The following is a 15,132-nucleotide window of genomic DNA, read 5'->3' as shown; positions in this document are numbered from 1 at the left end:
ACTTGCCTGCAAAGCCTAAAGACCAAGGTTTGATTCCCCAGTACCCATGTAAGCCAGATGCACAAGGTGGTGCATGTATCTAAAGTTCATTTGCAGTGGCTAAAGGCCCTGGCACCTGGCACACCCATTCTCATTCTCTCTCTCTTTCTCTCTGCCTCTTTCTCTCAAACTAAATAAATATTTTTTAAAGTTCACAATTTATCCTTGAGTCAGTTTTTATCAATTCTTTGTTAAAAACAGGGCCCAAAATTGAGGTTCATAAATGTGGGGGACCCTCCTGAACTACAAAATCTTGCATCAGTGGCTCACATCTGTAATCTTAGCACTTGAAAGGCTGAGACAGGAGAATTGCCTTGAGTTCAAAGCCAGCCTAGGCTATGTAGTTTCTAGGCCTGCCTGGGTTACAGAATGAATCCCTGTCTTAAAAGAAGAAACACACAAAACTAGTATCAGGGAGGACAGGGGAAGGCTTAAGAGGAGAGGATAGTAGACATGTATGTAAGTAGAGGAATAGAACACTAGGGTAAAAGGTCTAAGTGGAGCCAGGGGGAATGGAGTAGAGGAGAGAATAGAAGGAGAGTTAAAAAATTAATGATAAGCCAAAATGAAACACACAGTTGTTAGCTAATTAAAAATAAATAGATAGGGCTGGAGAGATGGCTTAGCAGTTAAGATGCTTGCCTGTGAAGCCTAAGAACTCATGTTCAACTCTCCAGGTCCCACATAAGCCAGATGTACAGTGACACAAGCGTGCAATAGCACACATGCGCACAAGGAGGCACACACATCTGGAGTTCATTTGCAGTGGCTGGAGGACCTGGCACAAATCTGTTGGGCTTGCCTCAAAGATAGATAGATAGATAGATAGATAGATAGATAGATAGATAGATAGATAGATAGATAAGAGGGTTTGGGTAGAAGTACCTGGTAGGGTGAATAATGCTGTGCCCAAAGCTGTAAATTGTTACAGGATAATCCCAGTGCCAGGGGTGGGACATCTATCCATAATGTGTTATTCAGTGTGACCCCTGAGCCCCCCCCCCCACATAATATAGGCTATTGCTAAATCTTTTGACTGCCCACTAGAAATAGATGGTTAAGACCCTACTGCAAAGGCACAACATGCTTCAGTTGTAGGACACTGAAATATTAAGCTGGAAGCCTCCTCCATGGTGCATGGTGCCATATAGACTGCTGAGGGAGAAAAGTCATCAACAGTCTTAACCAGGAGTGGATTCTACAAGCTACACAACTGGCTAGTCAGGCAACATGTGGCCACTAGTGTAATAATGGCATCTCTGTTATGCGGGGGAGTTAGCCTTGAAGGGTGTGATAGAGATGTCTCACTTAGTGCTGAATACGCAACTGCTACTTTGCAGCACCTCAATGAGTTTTGAGTCTCTCCAGTAATCACCACCATTTGAAAAGAGAAGCTTCTCTAACCAAAAGTGAGAGCAGCAATAATACATATGTGCATAAACATAAATATTGGGCTGGAGAGATGGTTAGCAGTTAAGGTGCTTGCCAGCAAAGCCAAAGGACCCAGGTTCAATTCCTCAGGACCCACATAAGCCAGCTGCACAAGGTGGTGTATCTGGAGTTCGTCTGCAGTGGCTAGAGGCCTGGTGTGGCCATTTTCTCTCTCTCTCTTTCTCTAAATAAATAAATAATAAACACAAACATTTAGAATGCAAATTTGGTGGGCATACTATATCCATTTACTCAAACAACAGTAGCAGCATCTCCCCTGGACTTACGGCCTTCCTAGCTATAAGCTTTTGACTAGTTTTCATTATCTGGTATAAATTTCCTCCTGTGGAGCAGGACTCAGATCCAATCAGAGCAGATAAGCAAGTTGGGTTGATAGGCTAGCTGAATCTGTGTGCTCTGGGCTCAAATGAGAGCACCTGAATGAGTAAACAAAGAAGAAAGTAATCCTCATGCATATACATATGTGCCCATATGCAAACAATCTGTGCATAAATAAAACACACACATACATACACAAAAATTCATTAAAAAATTTTAAAAATAAACCAAGTGTGGTGGCACATGCTTTTAATCCCAGCACTCAAGAAGCAGGTGTAGGAGGATAGCAGTGAGTTTGAGGCCAGTCCCTAGGACTATAGAGTGCCAGGTCAGCCAGGATAGAGTAAGACCCTACCTTGAAAATGCTAACAAGTAAAAAATAATCCATTGTGAAATAGTCATTTGTGACAATACAGATGAACCTATTTTAAGTAAAACGAATTAGACAAACAGAAAAACAAATACTATGAGATTCCACTTCTACCTAGAACCTCAAAAAGCGAAATAAAGAAGAGAATGGTATTTGCCACAGGTCAGCTGGTAGAGGAAATGAGATGTTGTTTGTCAAAAGTATACTAATTTTGGTTATAAAATGAATTAATTTCTGGTGACCACAGTTAATAATTATATACTGTATACTTGAAATTTGTTTCAAGAATAGATCTTGGCTGTTCCCACCACATAAACACCCAAGGTACAATGTGAAGTAATGGCTATGTGAATTAACCTGACTGTAATCATCAATTATTCCTGTAACAAAGCATCACATTATACACCTCAAATACATATATACACTTTTTAAATGTCAATTATACCTTGGTAAAATTGAAAACAAAAATTTCATTTGTGACTCTCTCTGTACTGTCTAAATAAATTTGCCAAAATAAGACACAAATTAAAGAAATTAGGGTTGTTCATATTTAGGAAATGGGAGCTAAAAGGTAATTTCCAATTCTAATATGGCATGCTAAATGCCTTAATAAAGAAATTATGAACCAGTACTCTTCATATAATTAAGGGAAAAAAATAAAACATCTGTGGGCTGGAGCCTGAAGTAAAAACAATTAAGCATGCCAGGCGTAGTGGCACATGCCTTTAATCCCAGCACTCAGGAAGAAGAGGTAGGAGGATTGCTATGAGTTCAAGGCCACCCTAAGACTAAATAGTGAATTCCAGGTCAGCCTGAGCTAGAATGAGACCCTACCACAAAAATAAATAAATATGGCTGGAGAGATGGCTTAGCAGTTAAGTGCTTGCCTGTGAAGCCTAAGGACCCCGGTTCGAGGCTCGACTCCCCAGGACCCACGTTAGCCAGATGCACAAGGGGGCACACGTGTCTGGAGTTCGTTTGCAGTGGCTGGAGGCCCTGGTGCGCCCATTCTATCTTCCTCTCCCTATCTGCCTCTTTCTGTCCCTGTCTCTCTCAAATAAATAAACAAAAAATAACAAAAAATTAAAAATAAATAACTAATAATAGTAATAAAAGTTACATACCAGTCTGATTCACTGTGTTATTAAGATCTTCTAGATGTTGTCACCTTTTACTATATAATAAAGTTACATTAGTGTTTATCATTATCTTATCACAAAGGTAAGAAGTGGGAAGTTTTCTAGCTGTAGGAAGTGAATACAATTTTTAAGATTTTTAATATTTTCTTGAAAGCTCAAATTTTATCATTAGCAACAAAGCCTAACAGTAGTTTTGCTTGAAAGACCAATTCCTTTTCAAGAAAATATCAGCCTAGTATCCAAGTCCACAAACCACTCTTTTGTTGTTAACTGTAAAGTGGTACTCCAATAAATAAATAAACAAATAAATAAGTAAGTGCTCCTACTCACAACTCAAGTAACATATGCACAGTTTCTGAAAACTGTCATCATACTTTCATACACAGCAGAGGTGATGTCAGGTGTTACAAAGAATGTTAAAAAAGAAGCCAGGTATGGTGGCATATACCTTTAACCCCAGCACTCAAGAGGCAGAGGTAGGAGGATAGCCCTGAGTTCAAGGTCACCCTGAGACTACATAGTGAATTCCAGGTCAACCTAGGCTAGAGTGAGACTTTACCTCAAAAAAAAAGAATGGAGGGACTGGGGCAATGGCTCAGTGGGTAAAGTGCTTGACATGTAAGCATGGGGCCCGAGTTCAAAACCCTAGAGTCCATGTAAAAGTGCTGGGTGCAGCCATGCATGTGGCTCATGCCCAGAATCTTATAGGACTTGGAAGGCTGAAGCAGGTAGATCAAAGCCAGTGAGTTCAAGGTCAGTATGGTCTACACAGTGAGTTAAGGATGTCCTAAACTACAGAGTGAGACCTTGTCTCAACAACAACAACAAAAAAAAAAATGGAGATTGATTAAAATTGAATATGGGATTGCCAAGGCCTCCTTCAAATGAACTCCAGATGCACACACCACTTTGTGGATCTGGTTTTATTCAAGTACTGGGCATTTGAACCTGGGCCATCAGGACTGCAAGCAAGTGCCTCAACCACTAAGCCATCACTCCAGCCCTCATTATTATTATTATTACCTTTTTATTTTTTGGCTTTTTGAAGTAGGGTCTCACTGTAGCCCAGGCTGACCTGGAATTCACTATGGAGTCTCAGGGTGGCCTCGAACTCACGGCGATCCTCCTACCTCTGCCTCCTGAGTAAAGGCATGCGCCACCACACCCAGCTCATTATTATTATTATTATTTTAAGTGCAAATACCTAACAATGACCACTAGAAAAGCCTGGCACCATTGCTTTGAGCCATATAAAAGCACTAACATCCAGGTGATGTACAACTATAATGCTAGCACTCAGAAGGTAAAAAGTCCAAAGCCTTGGCTATATATAGCAAGTCTGTCTCAAAAAAAAAAAAAAACACAAAACAACATATATAAAGCTGAGCGTACATGTCTTCAATCTCAGCACTTGGGAGGCAGAGGTAGGAGGATCGCCATGAGTTCGAGGCTATCCTGAGAGACTACACAGTGAATTCCAGGTTGGCCTGAGCTAGAGTGAGACCCTACCTCGAAAAACCAAAAAAATAAATAAAAAATGCCAGCAGTTTTACACAACATTTTTGGCATCATTTCTACACATGTCAAACAGTGAAAAAGACAAACCACAACTTAGTATTATAAAAAAGTTTTAATTTCATACCCTTTGAAAGAGACTTTGTATCGAGAACATTTTAAGAATCACTATACTAACTTTCTTTTTATATGAACAAGTGACAATTAAGAATGACGTTTTTCAGCCATGCATGGTGGTGCACGCCTTTAATCCCAGCACTTGGGAGGCAGAGGTAGGAGGATCGCTGTTTCAGGCCACCCTGAGAAAACAGTGTCAATTCCAGGTCAGCCCGAGCTCCAATGAGACCCTACCTCAGAAAAGAAACAAAGAATGGCATTTGTCCTTTCCTTTCTTTTCGTTCTTTCTTGTTTGTTTGAACTCAGGTCTCCCTGTATTACACAGGCTGGGCTAGAACACAAGGGCTCAAGGAGCTCCTCTCCTTAGCCTCCTCAGTTGCTGGGGCCACAGACATGCACCACCACACCCTCTACTAAGAGATTTTTCTTATATATTGGTTTTTGATAAAACTTACTTACATTTTTAAGTTATACTACATGTGGTCAAAAAATGTTTTGCTACTTATTTTCTTTTGTCAAAATGACCATATTACCTTACTAACAATGACATTTAAATAGGTTTTACATTGGTATTCTATACATACCTCTTTCATACTCAGCAAGAACTGTAACTGTAGGGCTATGACTTTTATTCAGAGAATAGGCTCTGAGTAACACCTCCAGCCTTGGCTAGAAACATGACATTCTAACCTGTCTGGAAGATCATCAACAGGAAACTGCCAGATATGTCCAATTAAAGCTCACAAAGCACATACAGCCCAGGATAACTTATGATCACAGTCCAACCAAAATCATAGAACTATAAACTTTCTTAAAATATTATGAGGATTGCTTTTCTCCTGTAATTTGTATGGAGTTTCTCAAGGATGAACCTTGTAGATGACAAACTTGTGTTGCAATGTCACATGGTTGGACATGACCAATACCTTTTATGATTACTGTCTAGCTGGAGATTTTCTAATTAAAAAAAAAATCAGCCGGGCGTGGTGGCGCACGCCTTTAATCCCAGCACTCGGGAGGCAGAGGTAGGAGGATCGCCGTGAGTTCGAGGCCACCCTGAGACTATATAGTTAATTCCAGGTCAGCCTGGGCTAGAGTGAGACCCTACCTCGAAAAACCAAAAAAAAAAAAAAAAAAAAAAAAAATCCACATTGACTCACCATTGTCTCTTCCCCTGAGTGTATCCAAATGTGTCTTTCAATTACCTAGACAGCAAAAACCCCCTTTGGAAATGCTGTCTGTTCTAAAAACTTAGAAATCATATAAATCTTGTCTAAAATGGAAATAAACATCATGGTCCCTTGGCCACTGTCCCCTTCTACCCCATGAGAGTATTCCACTTTATTCTGTAATAAAAATCTTCCTATCTTCTTACATTACCCTCTGTGCATCTTGTCTGCCTTTTTTTTTTTTTTTTAAAGGAAAGCCCAACAGACTGGCCTTATTTTTTTTTTTTTTTTATGAGGGGGTAGGAGAGGGAGAGAATTGGTCAGCCAGGGTCTCCAGCCATTGTAACAGAACTTCAGACACATGTGCTACCTTGTGTACATGTGCAATCTTGCACACTTGCGTCACCTTGTGCATCTGGCTTACATGGGACCTGGAGAGTCTAATATGGGACCTTAGGCTTCACAGGCAAGTACCTTAATAGCTAAGCCAACTCTCCAGGCCTTATTTGAATTATTTTGATGAAGGTTATGTACAGATGGGGAGAAGGGAATCCACAAAAGTATATAAGTAGCAAAATAGACACAGCACAGTAACTGAAACAGACACAAGACAGTAACAGAAGCATCTGCTTTACAGGTAAGGAAGCTGAAGTTACATTTAACTAACCTGCTAATAAAGCACTGGAGGCATCTTGACACATACACTAATAGGTAGAGAGGTGAGAGGCTGTAAACAGTGGCTAAGAACCTAAAGTCATCTGCCTTGGCAACTAGCTTTGCCATTTACAAGCTATGAGGGCTCTGGCAACTTGCTGAACCTTCCTGTACTTCTGGTTTCTCATTTGTGAGGCACATGATAAATGACCTCATAAAACTGTAATGAGGATTGAGATAATACCTATAGGACCCTGTTAACAGAACCTAGAAAATAGTACACCATCAACAAATATCTGCCATTAATAAGTATATCAGCATAATATGCTGGCATCTTTACTCATAGGAAAGCCACAGTTTGGGATACAAAAATACAAAATTTCAAACAAGTTGTATAGCTTTTTGTTTAAAGACAGTGTCCCATGTATCAAGTTCTCTATGTAGCTGAAAATGACCCTGAACCTCTGATCCTCCTGTCTCTACTATCCTAATGCTAGGATTCAGGTATTTGTCACTATGCCTGGTTTATGCAGTTCTGGGGAGCCAATCAAGGGTTGTGCATCTGCTAGGCAAACATTCTATGAAAAAGCTACATCCCTGGCCCAGAGATAGCTTCTATTCAGGTATTTTAGGATAAGTAAAAATTTAAAAAAAAAAAAATCTAGGACTGGAGAGATGACTTAGCAGTTAAGGCACTTGCCTGTGAAGCTTAAGGACTCACATTTGACTCTCCAGATCCCACCTAAGCCAGCTGCACAGTGACGTAAGAGTGCAAGGTTGCATATGTGCACAACGGGGTGCACATATCTAGAGTTCAACTGCTGGAGGCTCTGGTGTACCACTTTTCTCTCTCACATTAAAAAAAGGGAGGGAGCAGTCCATTGGGCTTCCCTCAAAAAACCCAGAAATTAAAAAAATAATAATAATGTAACAACCATAATACTTATAAAAGTCAAGATATAAAGTCCTGGGCTTGGATGACAAATTTTTTACCCAATTTTATTCACATGCATAAATCCTGATCATAAAAATATTTTCTTGTGGGCTGGGGAGATGGCTTAGAGGTTAAGGTTCTTGTCTACAAAGCCAAAGGACCAGGTTTGATTCCCCAGGACCCATGTAAGCCAGATGCCCAAGGGGGGTGCATGCATCTGGAATTCGTTTACAGCAGCTGCAGGTTCTGGTGTGCCCATTCTCTCGCTCTCTCAAAATATTTTTTAACATTTGTTTATGTAACAGTTTTACAAAATTTCTATTTACTTTGAGTAAGATACCATGCTAGATACTAAAAGTACAAAAAAGGTACCAAAAACAAACAAACAAAAATAAAAGTCACAGAGCTACAATATGGGCAAATCAGGGAGAAAACACAAAATTATAAAACATAATAAGGTAGCGTATAGTGGCTGGAAAGATGGCTTAGCGGTTAAGGCGTTTGCCTGTGAAGCCTAAGGATCAAGGTTCAATTCTCCAGGTCCCATGTAAGCCAGATGCACATGGTGGCACATGCATCTGGAGTTCGTTTGCAGTGGCTAGAAGCCCTGGCGTGCCCATTCTCCCTCTAATAAATGAAAAAATAATAATAAAAAAAAACTCTTTAAAAAAAGGAAGCCATAGAAGTAAAAAAAAAAAAAAAAGAGGTTATTATAGGTTGTGATAATCTAGGAGGACAGAGGTAGCATATACATGACTTTGAAGAGAGCAATATTTAGGTAACAAAGAGAAAGTTATGATAGTGGGGATGGGGGCAATTGACAAAGACAGCAGAATGGACATGGCAAACAAAACACATAAGAGATGTTCCAGAGGTATCAAAGAGAACAGTTTAATTTGAATAATAATGTGTACACAAGAAATATTTAAAAAGTTGAAAACAAGGCTTTTGTCAAGTTCTAAGCAACTTTGAATATTAAGTTACTAATTATATCTCATTGTACAAACCAAAAAGCACTTTTCTGTCCCTTCCATAATCTATTTCTGAAAGCTAAAGCTGTTTTGGAAACACTACTATATCTTTTGTTCTCTTCATTTTATAATCTAGTAAATATCATATGCAATTAGGTAAGAATCTTCATATGTTTCCTATCAGTAATGCTTTCTTGAGGGAAAGATAGTCTTAAGGTTTCTAGGTATGTTCAGTTTCAAGAAAATCTTTTGCCTCTAGAAAAAGTCCTTTCAAGTAATTCAAGGAATCTCAAACTTGATAATGACTAGACAAGGAAAACATTCTTGTTTTTCCATTTAAAATATTAAGTTAGAACCTAGAACATTGCCTTTGGCACAATGTCCTATAATTTTTGATGGCTGGAAACACTTTTTTAGAATTAAAATGTAAACAAAAAACCATACATAGTAAGTTAGATGTTGTATTTCATTAATATTATGAAATATACCAAGGATAAAAATATATTTATGGCAACAAAATATGTAAAACACCATCAATGTTAAAACTTTTGGTCTGATTTAGATACAATGAAGAAAATCATACTCAATCCTAATACTCATATCAAGTAAGAGGTACATTCAGTTTTAGAAGTTTTAACTCACTACAGTCTCATATGACATGTGCATACATTTGCATCCTTCAAGATCACAGCTGTTTTCCCTTTTACTAATCTGCTATTAATGGGTGTATAGTAATACTTACCCTAATATTCTATTCATTCCATGTCTAGCAGCATAGTGTAATGGAGTGTTGTGCTGGTAGGGCTCCCCATATGAAGTATTTGGATCAAGGGATTCTTTCAGCTGAGGGTTGTTTTCATATATTTGGCAAGCCAGGTTTTCATCACCATTGATGAGTGCTTTACGGAATTTGGTGGTTGTATTTCCCATGTTTTTGTTTTATTTTCTGGTAGGCAGTGGTACTTTCTTCTCTCTTCCTTCAGCCACTTGAATGCTTCTACAACATGTTTCACATTAATAATGAAGAAGTTAATCAAATTAGGTTGTAAAACAATTACAAAGTAATTACAGTAATTTATTACAAAGTAATTTACAAAGTAAAATAATTACAAAGCATTATCCTAAAGAGACACTTAGAAACACTAATAAAATCTAGGAAGTATACTAAGGGAATAAACAACATTCTGTGTTACCAAATTTATCTAAGCTAAAAAATTTCAAATATTTAACATTGTCCAAATTAACTTTTTGTTAAACTGTAACATTTTCCCCCACACTGACTGTTAAGATTTTAGAGGCTGTACTTTGCCCTATAAAAATGATCTACATATGTAAGCTTTTTGATTTTCCTCTTCAAATGAGCAGATTCAGCCTGACTGAGTTTTATAGTTAAATATATTTAAATTCTGTTAATTATATATAAACCTTAACTCAGTCAATTTGTGTGACAGTTTAAAAAAAAGGAAAAAAATTTGCTCAAGTAAGAACTACAGGTTTTAAGTTACAATAAAGGAAAAGAGAGGGCTGGAGAGACGGCTTCGCGGTTAAGACATTTGCCTGCAAAGCCAAAGGATCTCAGTTTGATTCTCCAGGATCCATGTAAGCCAGATGCACAAGGTGGTGCATGAATCTGGAGTTCATTTGCAGTAGCTAGAGACCATGGTGCACCCATTCTCTTCCTTTCTCTCTCTCAAATAAATAAATAAATACAATATATATATTTTTTAAGTTCTAAAGGAAAAGAGAAACTTCTAAGTACTAATAAGGACATTAGAGAAAAGCTTATAAAGTACAAATAGATAAGACTACAAATAATATGTAGATAAACACACAGGACTCAGATAATCACAGCAATTATCCTATCATTTAAAATTATCAAATTTATTTCCTTCTACTATAAAGAATTCAAAATAAAGCTGAAAATATCACGTATTTATACACACATTATAGTTGGAAAGAAGTCATAATGGAGACATATGGGCATGTACTACTGAAGCAATGCAAGGTGGGAGGGGAGGTCAAAAAACAAATACTGGAATTTGAAACTTGAAATTTTGTATTTGCTTACACTTGGTATAATTATAATCAAATGATGCACTTTCTAAAAATACCAAATTCCCATCTGTACAGTACAGAAAATGACTACTACTTACACACAATCTATGGATTATAAGAGAAACTGTATGTAAAGTACATAGAACAAATTGTAGAGTTCCATAACAGTATTCTATTTCACTAAGTGTCCTTTCTGAATCCATTTTTGAGCTATGGGTGCAGTGGTTCCAATGCTCCCTCAAAGACCCACATGTGAAAGCTTGCTCATCAGTCAGTAGTCCAACTAGGAAGAAGTTAGATCACTGGGAAGCATGATTCTGCAGAGGACACTGGAACCCAGCTACTGGCATCTAAGCTCTTTGGGTGACAGGCAGACAACACTGAATAAAAAGCCCCTGGATCTTTCCAACTAAGTGTCAGGGTAGGACATCTGGCAAATCTATTTCAGAGATAGATGGCACACACTTACTATGGCAGTACATTTTCTAGCTCACAACTATACTGGACAAAGTCATCAACTGGTTCTTTATTCACAGCTTAAGAGAAGGAAAGAAGGCAAAGCTCCTGCTAAACAGGAAGAGTCCTACACAGGTAATCTTCAACTGGGTCTTTAATGGCATTTCTGTTACTGATTTTTTAAAAAGGTTTAACTGTATAAATAAATATATTCATAGCAAGTGCTACTAAAATTATAAATAAAGAACCAAAATCAAAACAAAATAAAAGACAAAACATCTAGAGGCTAGGGATGTATCTCAGTTGGTGAGAGTGCTTATCTAATACATGTGAGGCCCAGGGTTCAATATCTAGCATTGGAGCCTAGCCTGGGATTTAAGACCCTGCTTCAAACAAATCAATAAATAAAACAAACACCTAGTTAATTTATCCAGACATAACCACTGTTAGAATACATACTTTATGTATGTACATATCTATTTGTATGCATATACACTATAAATATAGAATCACTAATTGAATCATACTGTATATTTTTAATTTTTTTAACTTAGATTTTTAGAGATTTACTAAAACTCAAGTAGTATACCTTTACTGTCTGTGCCACATTTTATACTTATCACTAAAACTACAGATCCTTCTAGGGTTTCTTTAGACCCATTCTAGATTTGATGTTTTTTTTTTCTTTTAAATTTTTTTGGCTTATTTTTATTTATTTATTTGAGAGTGACAGACATGTTGAGAGAAAGAGAGAGAGAGACAGAGAGAGAGAGAGAGAGAGAGAGAATTGCATGCCAGGGCCTCCAGCCACTGCAAACGAACTCCAGATGTGTGCGCCCCCTTATGTATCTGGCTAACATGGGTCCTGGGGAACTGAGCCTCGAACCGGGATCCCTATGCTTCACAGGCAAGTGCTTAGCCACCTAGCCATCTCTCCAGCCCTTATTTTTGTTTTTTTGAGGTAGGGTCTCACTCTAGCTCAGGTTGACCTGGAATTCACAATGTAGTCTCAGGGTGGCCTTGAACTCACGGCAATCCTCCTTCCTCTAACTCCCAAATGCTGGGATTAAAGGCGCGCTACCATGTCTGGCTTATTTTGTTTTTAATAGGCTGTACAATGGTGTATTTATTCTCAGTGAAAGAATCTGTGCTGTGTCTAAGTACTTAAATGCTTATCGTGGTCTGTAGTTTTTATTGTTGTTTGAGACAGGATCTCACTATCTAGCCTTAGCTATCTTAAAACCCCATCTCCACGTCTTGAGTGCTGGAATTACAGGTGTGTGTCCTCTGTGCCTTGATAATAATACTTTTCTCAGTAAGAACTCCATTTAGTTTGCTATATCTTTTTGTCTACACAAATATAAAGACTATCACATGAGTTTTGAAGAGTTTTTCTTTTTTATTATTTTAATTCTTTTGTTTTTTTTTTTGAGGTAGGGTCTCACTCTAGCCCGCACTAGCCTAGAATTCACTATGTAGTCTCAGGCTGGTCTTGAACTTCATAGCAATCCTCTTACCTATGCCTCCCACTGGAATGAAAGGCATGTGCCACCACACCTGGTTTGAAGAGTCTTAAGGATATAAGAACTTGCAGTTGTTTCTTACCTTTCTTGATACAATACAGCACAAACCACAAACATTTTTAGTTTGTGATTAGGTTAATAAGTAACAATGTTTCTTTAATTTACATAATTGTCTTACTTTAGCAAAACATTCTATAGGAAAAAAGTTTGCATCCATGAAGTAAAAAAAAATATAATAGCATTTTGGGGTGTTTATTTAAAGTTACAAGGTAAATTAAGAAATCAATAATACTCAAATATGTGCAATAAATATCACTGTTATTCATGTTGAAAAACATAATGGCATCTAAGAAGCTTTTTGTGGCTTTCAGTTATTTTCAAGTCAGTTTCATTTAAAAAATATGACCAATAAGCCTGAAAGTCACCAGGAAGCACATTATTGAAAAGTTACTGTTCATGCCCCTCAAATTGATCCTGCCATGCCCATTCTCTCTTTCTCTCTCTCCTTCTTTCTCTGTCAAATAAATAAATATTAAATTAAATTTTAAAGCACAGCAATCTTTATTTTAAAAAAATGTATAGAACTATGCGGGCATGGCAGTGCACGCCTTTAATTCCAACACTCGGGAGGCAGAGGTAGGAGGATTGCCAAGAGTTTGAGGCCAACCTGAGACTTCATAGTGAATTCCAGGTCAGCCTGAGCTAGAGCAAAAGCCTACTTCAAAAAAACAAAAAACAAAATAAACAAAGTATAAAACTAGTGCTGGGGAAATAGCTCAGCAATTATAGGCATTCGCATGCATTGTTTTCTGGTTCAGGTTCAATGTCCCAGTATTCACGTAACCCCAAAATCAAAAAGTACCCATGTTATCTATAGAGTTTATCTGTAATGGCAAGAGGCCCAGGCATGCATGCACATGCACACACACACACACACACACACACACACACACACACACACACCCCTACCTCTGTCTCTCTCCTGTCTCTCTCATAAATAAGTAAAATAGCCAGGTGTAGTGAGTGGCACACACCTTTAATCCCAGCACTTGGAAGGCAGAGGTAGGAGGATTGCCCTGAGTTTGAAGCCAAACTGAGACTACATACTGAATTCCAGGTCACCCTGGGCTAGAGGGAGACCCTACCTTGAAAAACAAAAATAAAATAAAGTAAAATAAATATTTTTTAAGTATAGAAAGACAGCAGTTGCAGAATATACATTTTCAGCAGCACATGGAACCTTCTCTAAAACAGACCATATATTAGGACACAAAGCAAATGTTAACAAATACAGGAAAATTGAAATAATTCCTTGCATTCTATCTGACCACAATGAAATCAAACTATAAATCAGTAGCAAGAAAGGCTACAGAGCACACACAAAATCATGGAAACTAAACAAAACACTACTAAATGATGAATGGGTCAATGAAGAAATCAAGAAGGATATAAAAAAAATTTATAGTCAAACACTAATGAGAACACAACATACCAAAATCTCTGGGACACAATGAAGGCAGTCCTAAGAGGTAAATTTATAGCTTTAAGTGCCTATATTAAGAAATTAGAAAGGTCACAAGAAAACGACCTAATGCTTCAACTTAAAGCCTTGGAAAAAGAACAAAACCAACCAAAAATCAGTAGACGGGAAGAAATAATAAAGATTAGGGCAGAAATTAATGAAATAGAAACAAAAAAAATCCAATGAATTAATGAAACAAAGAGTTGGCTCTTTGAAAGGATAACCAAGATTGATAAACACTTAGCAAATCTGGCCAAAAGAAAGAGATAAGAAAATAAAATTAGAAACATCACAACAGATGCCAGAGAAATTCAAAAACTCATAGGGACATACTATAAAGCATATACTCCACAAAGTATAAAAATATGCAAGAAATGGATGATTTCCTTGGTTTATATGACCTACCTAAATTAAATCAAGATGAGATTAATCACTTAAATAGACCTATAACAAGCATGGAGATCTGAACAGTTATCAAAAATCTCCCAACTAAAAAAAAGCAGGCCCAGATAGATTCATGCTGAATTTTATCAGACCTTCATGGAAGTGCTAACACCATTGCTTCTTAAGCTTTTCCATGAAATAGAAAAAGAAGGAATTCTACCAAATTCCTTCTATGAAGCCAGCATCACCCTGATACCAAAACCAGGCAAAGATAGAACAAAAAAAGAAAATTACAGGGCTGGAGAGATGGCTTAGCGGTTAAGCGCTTGTGTGTGAAGCTTAAAGACCCTGGTTCAAGGCTCGATTCCCCAGGACTCACGTTAGCCAGATGCACAAGGGGGCGCATGTGTCTGGAGCTCGTTTGCAGTGGCTGGAGGCCCTGGCGCGCCCATTCTCTCTCTTTCTCTCTCTCTCTCTCTCTCTCTCTCTCTCTTTCTCTCTCTCGCTCTGCCTC

The 15,132-nt window shown here is 37.8% G+C and overlaps 1 protein-coding gene across 3 annotated transcripts in view; it reads right to left on the bottom strand.

Annotated features, from left to right (window-relative positions):
* Ankib1 (ankyrin repeat and IBR domain containing 1) overlaps window positions 1-15,132 on the bottom strand; it is a 190,980-nt gene that overhangs the window by 117,471 nt on the left and 58,377 nt on the right. For 2 of the 3 annotated variants that reach the window (XM_045160276.1, XM_045160278.1), the window contains exon 2: window positions 9,421-9,682. In XM_045160276.1, the coding sequence (XP_045016211.1) occupies window positions 9,421-9,608 (188 nt within the window). In that variant the 5' untranslated portion in view covers window positions 9,609-9,682. The remainder of the gene's footprint in view (window positions 1-9,420; window positions 9,683-15,132) is intronic. The other variant, XM_045160277.1, reaches the window with a different exon arrangement.

The sequence above is a fragment of the Jaculus jaculus genome, chromosome 10, assembly GCF_020740685.1.
Source record: "Jaculus jaculus isolate mJacJac1 chromosome 10, mJacJac1.mat.Y.cur, whole genome shotgun sequence".
In the NCBI taxonomy this organism is placed as follows: domain Eukaryota; kingdom Metazoa; phylum Chordata; class Mammalia; order Rodentia; family Dipodidae; genus Jaculus; species Jaculus jaculus.
The sequence above is the reverse complement of the archived record's forward strand: the minus strand, read 5'-3'. Positions and strand labels throughout refer to the sequence as shown.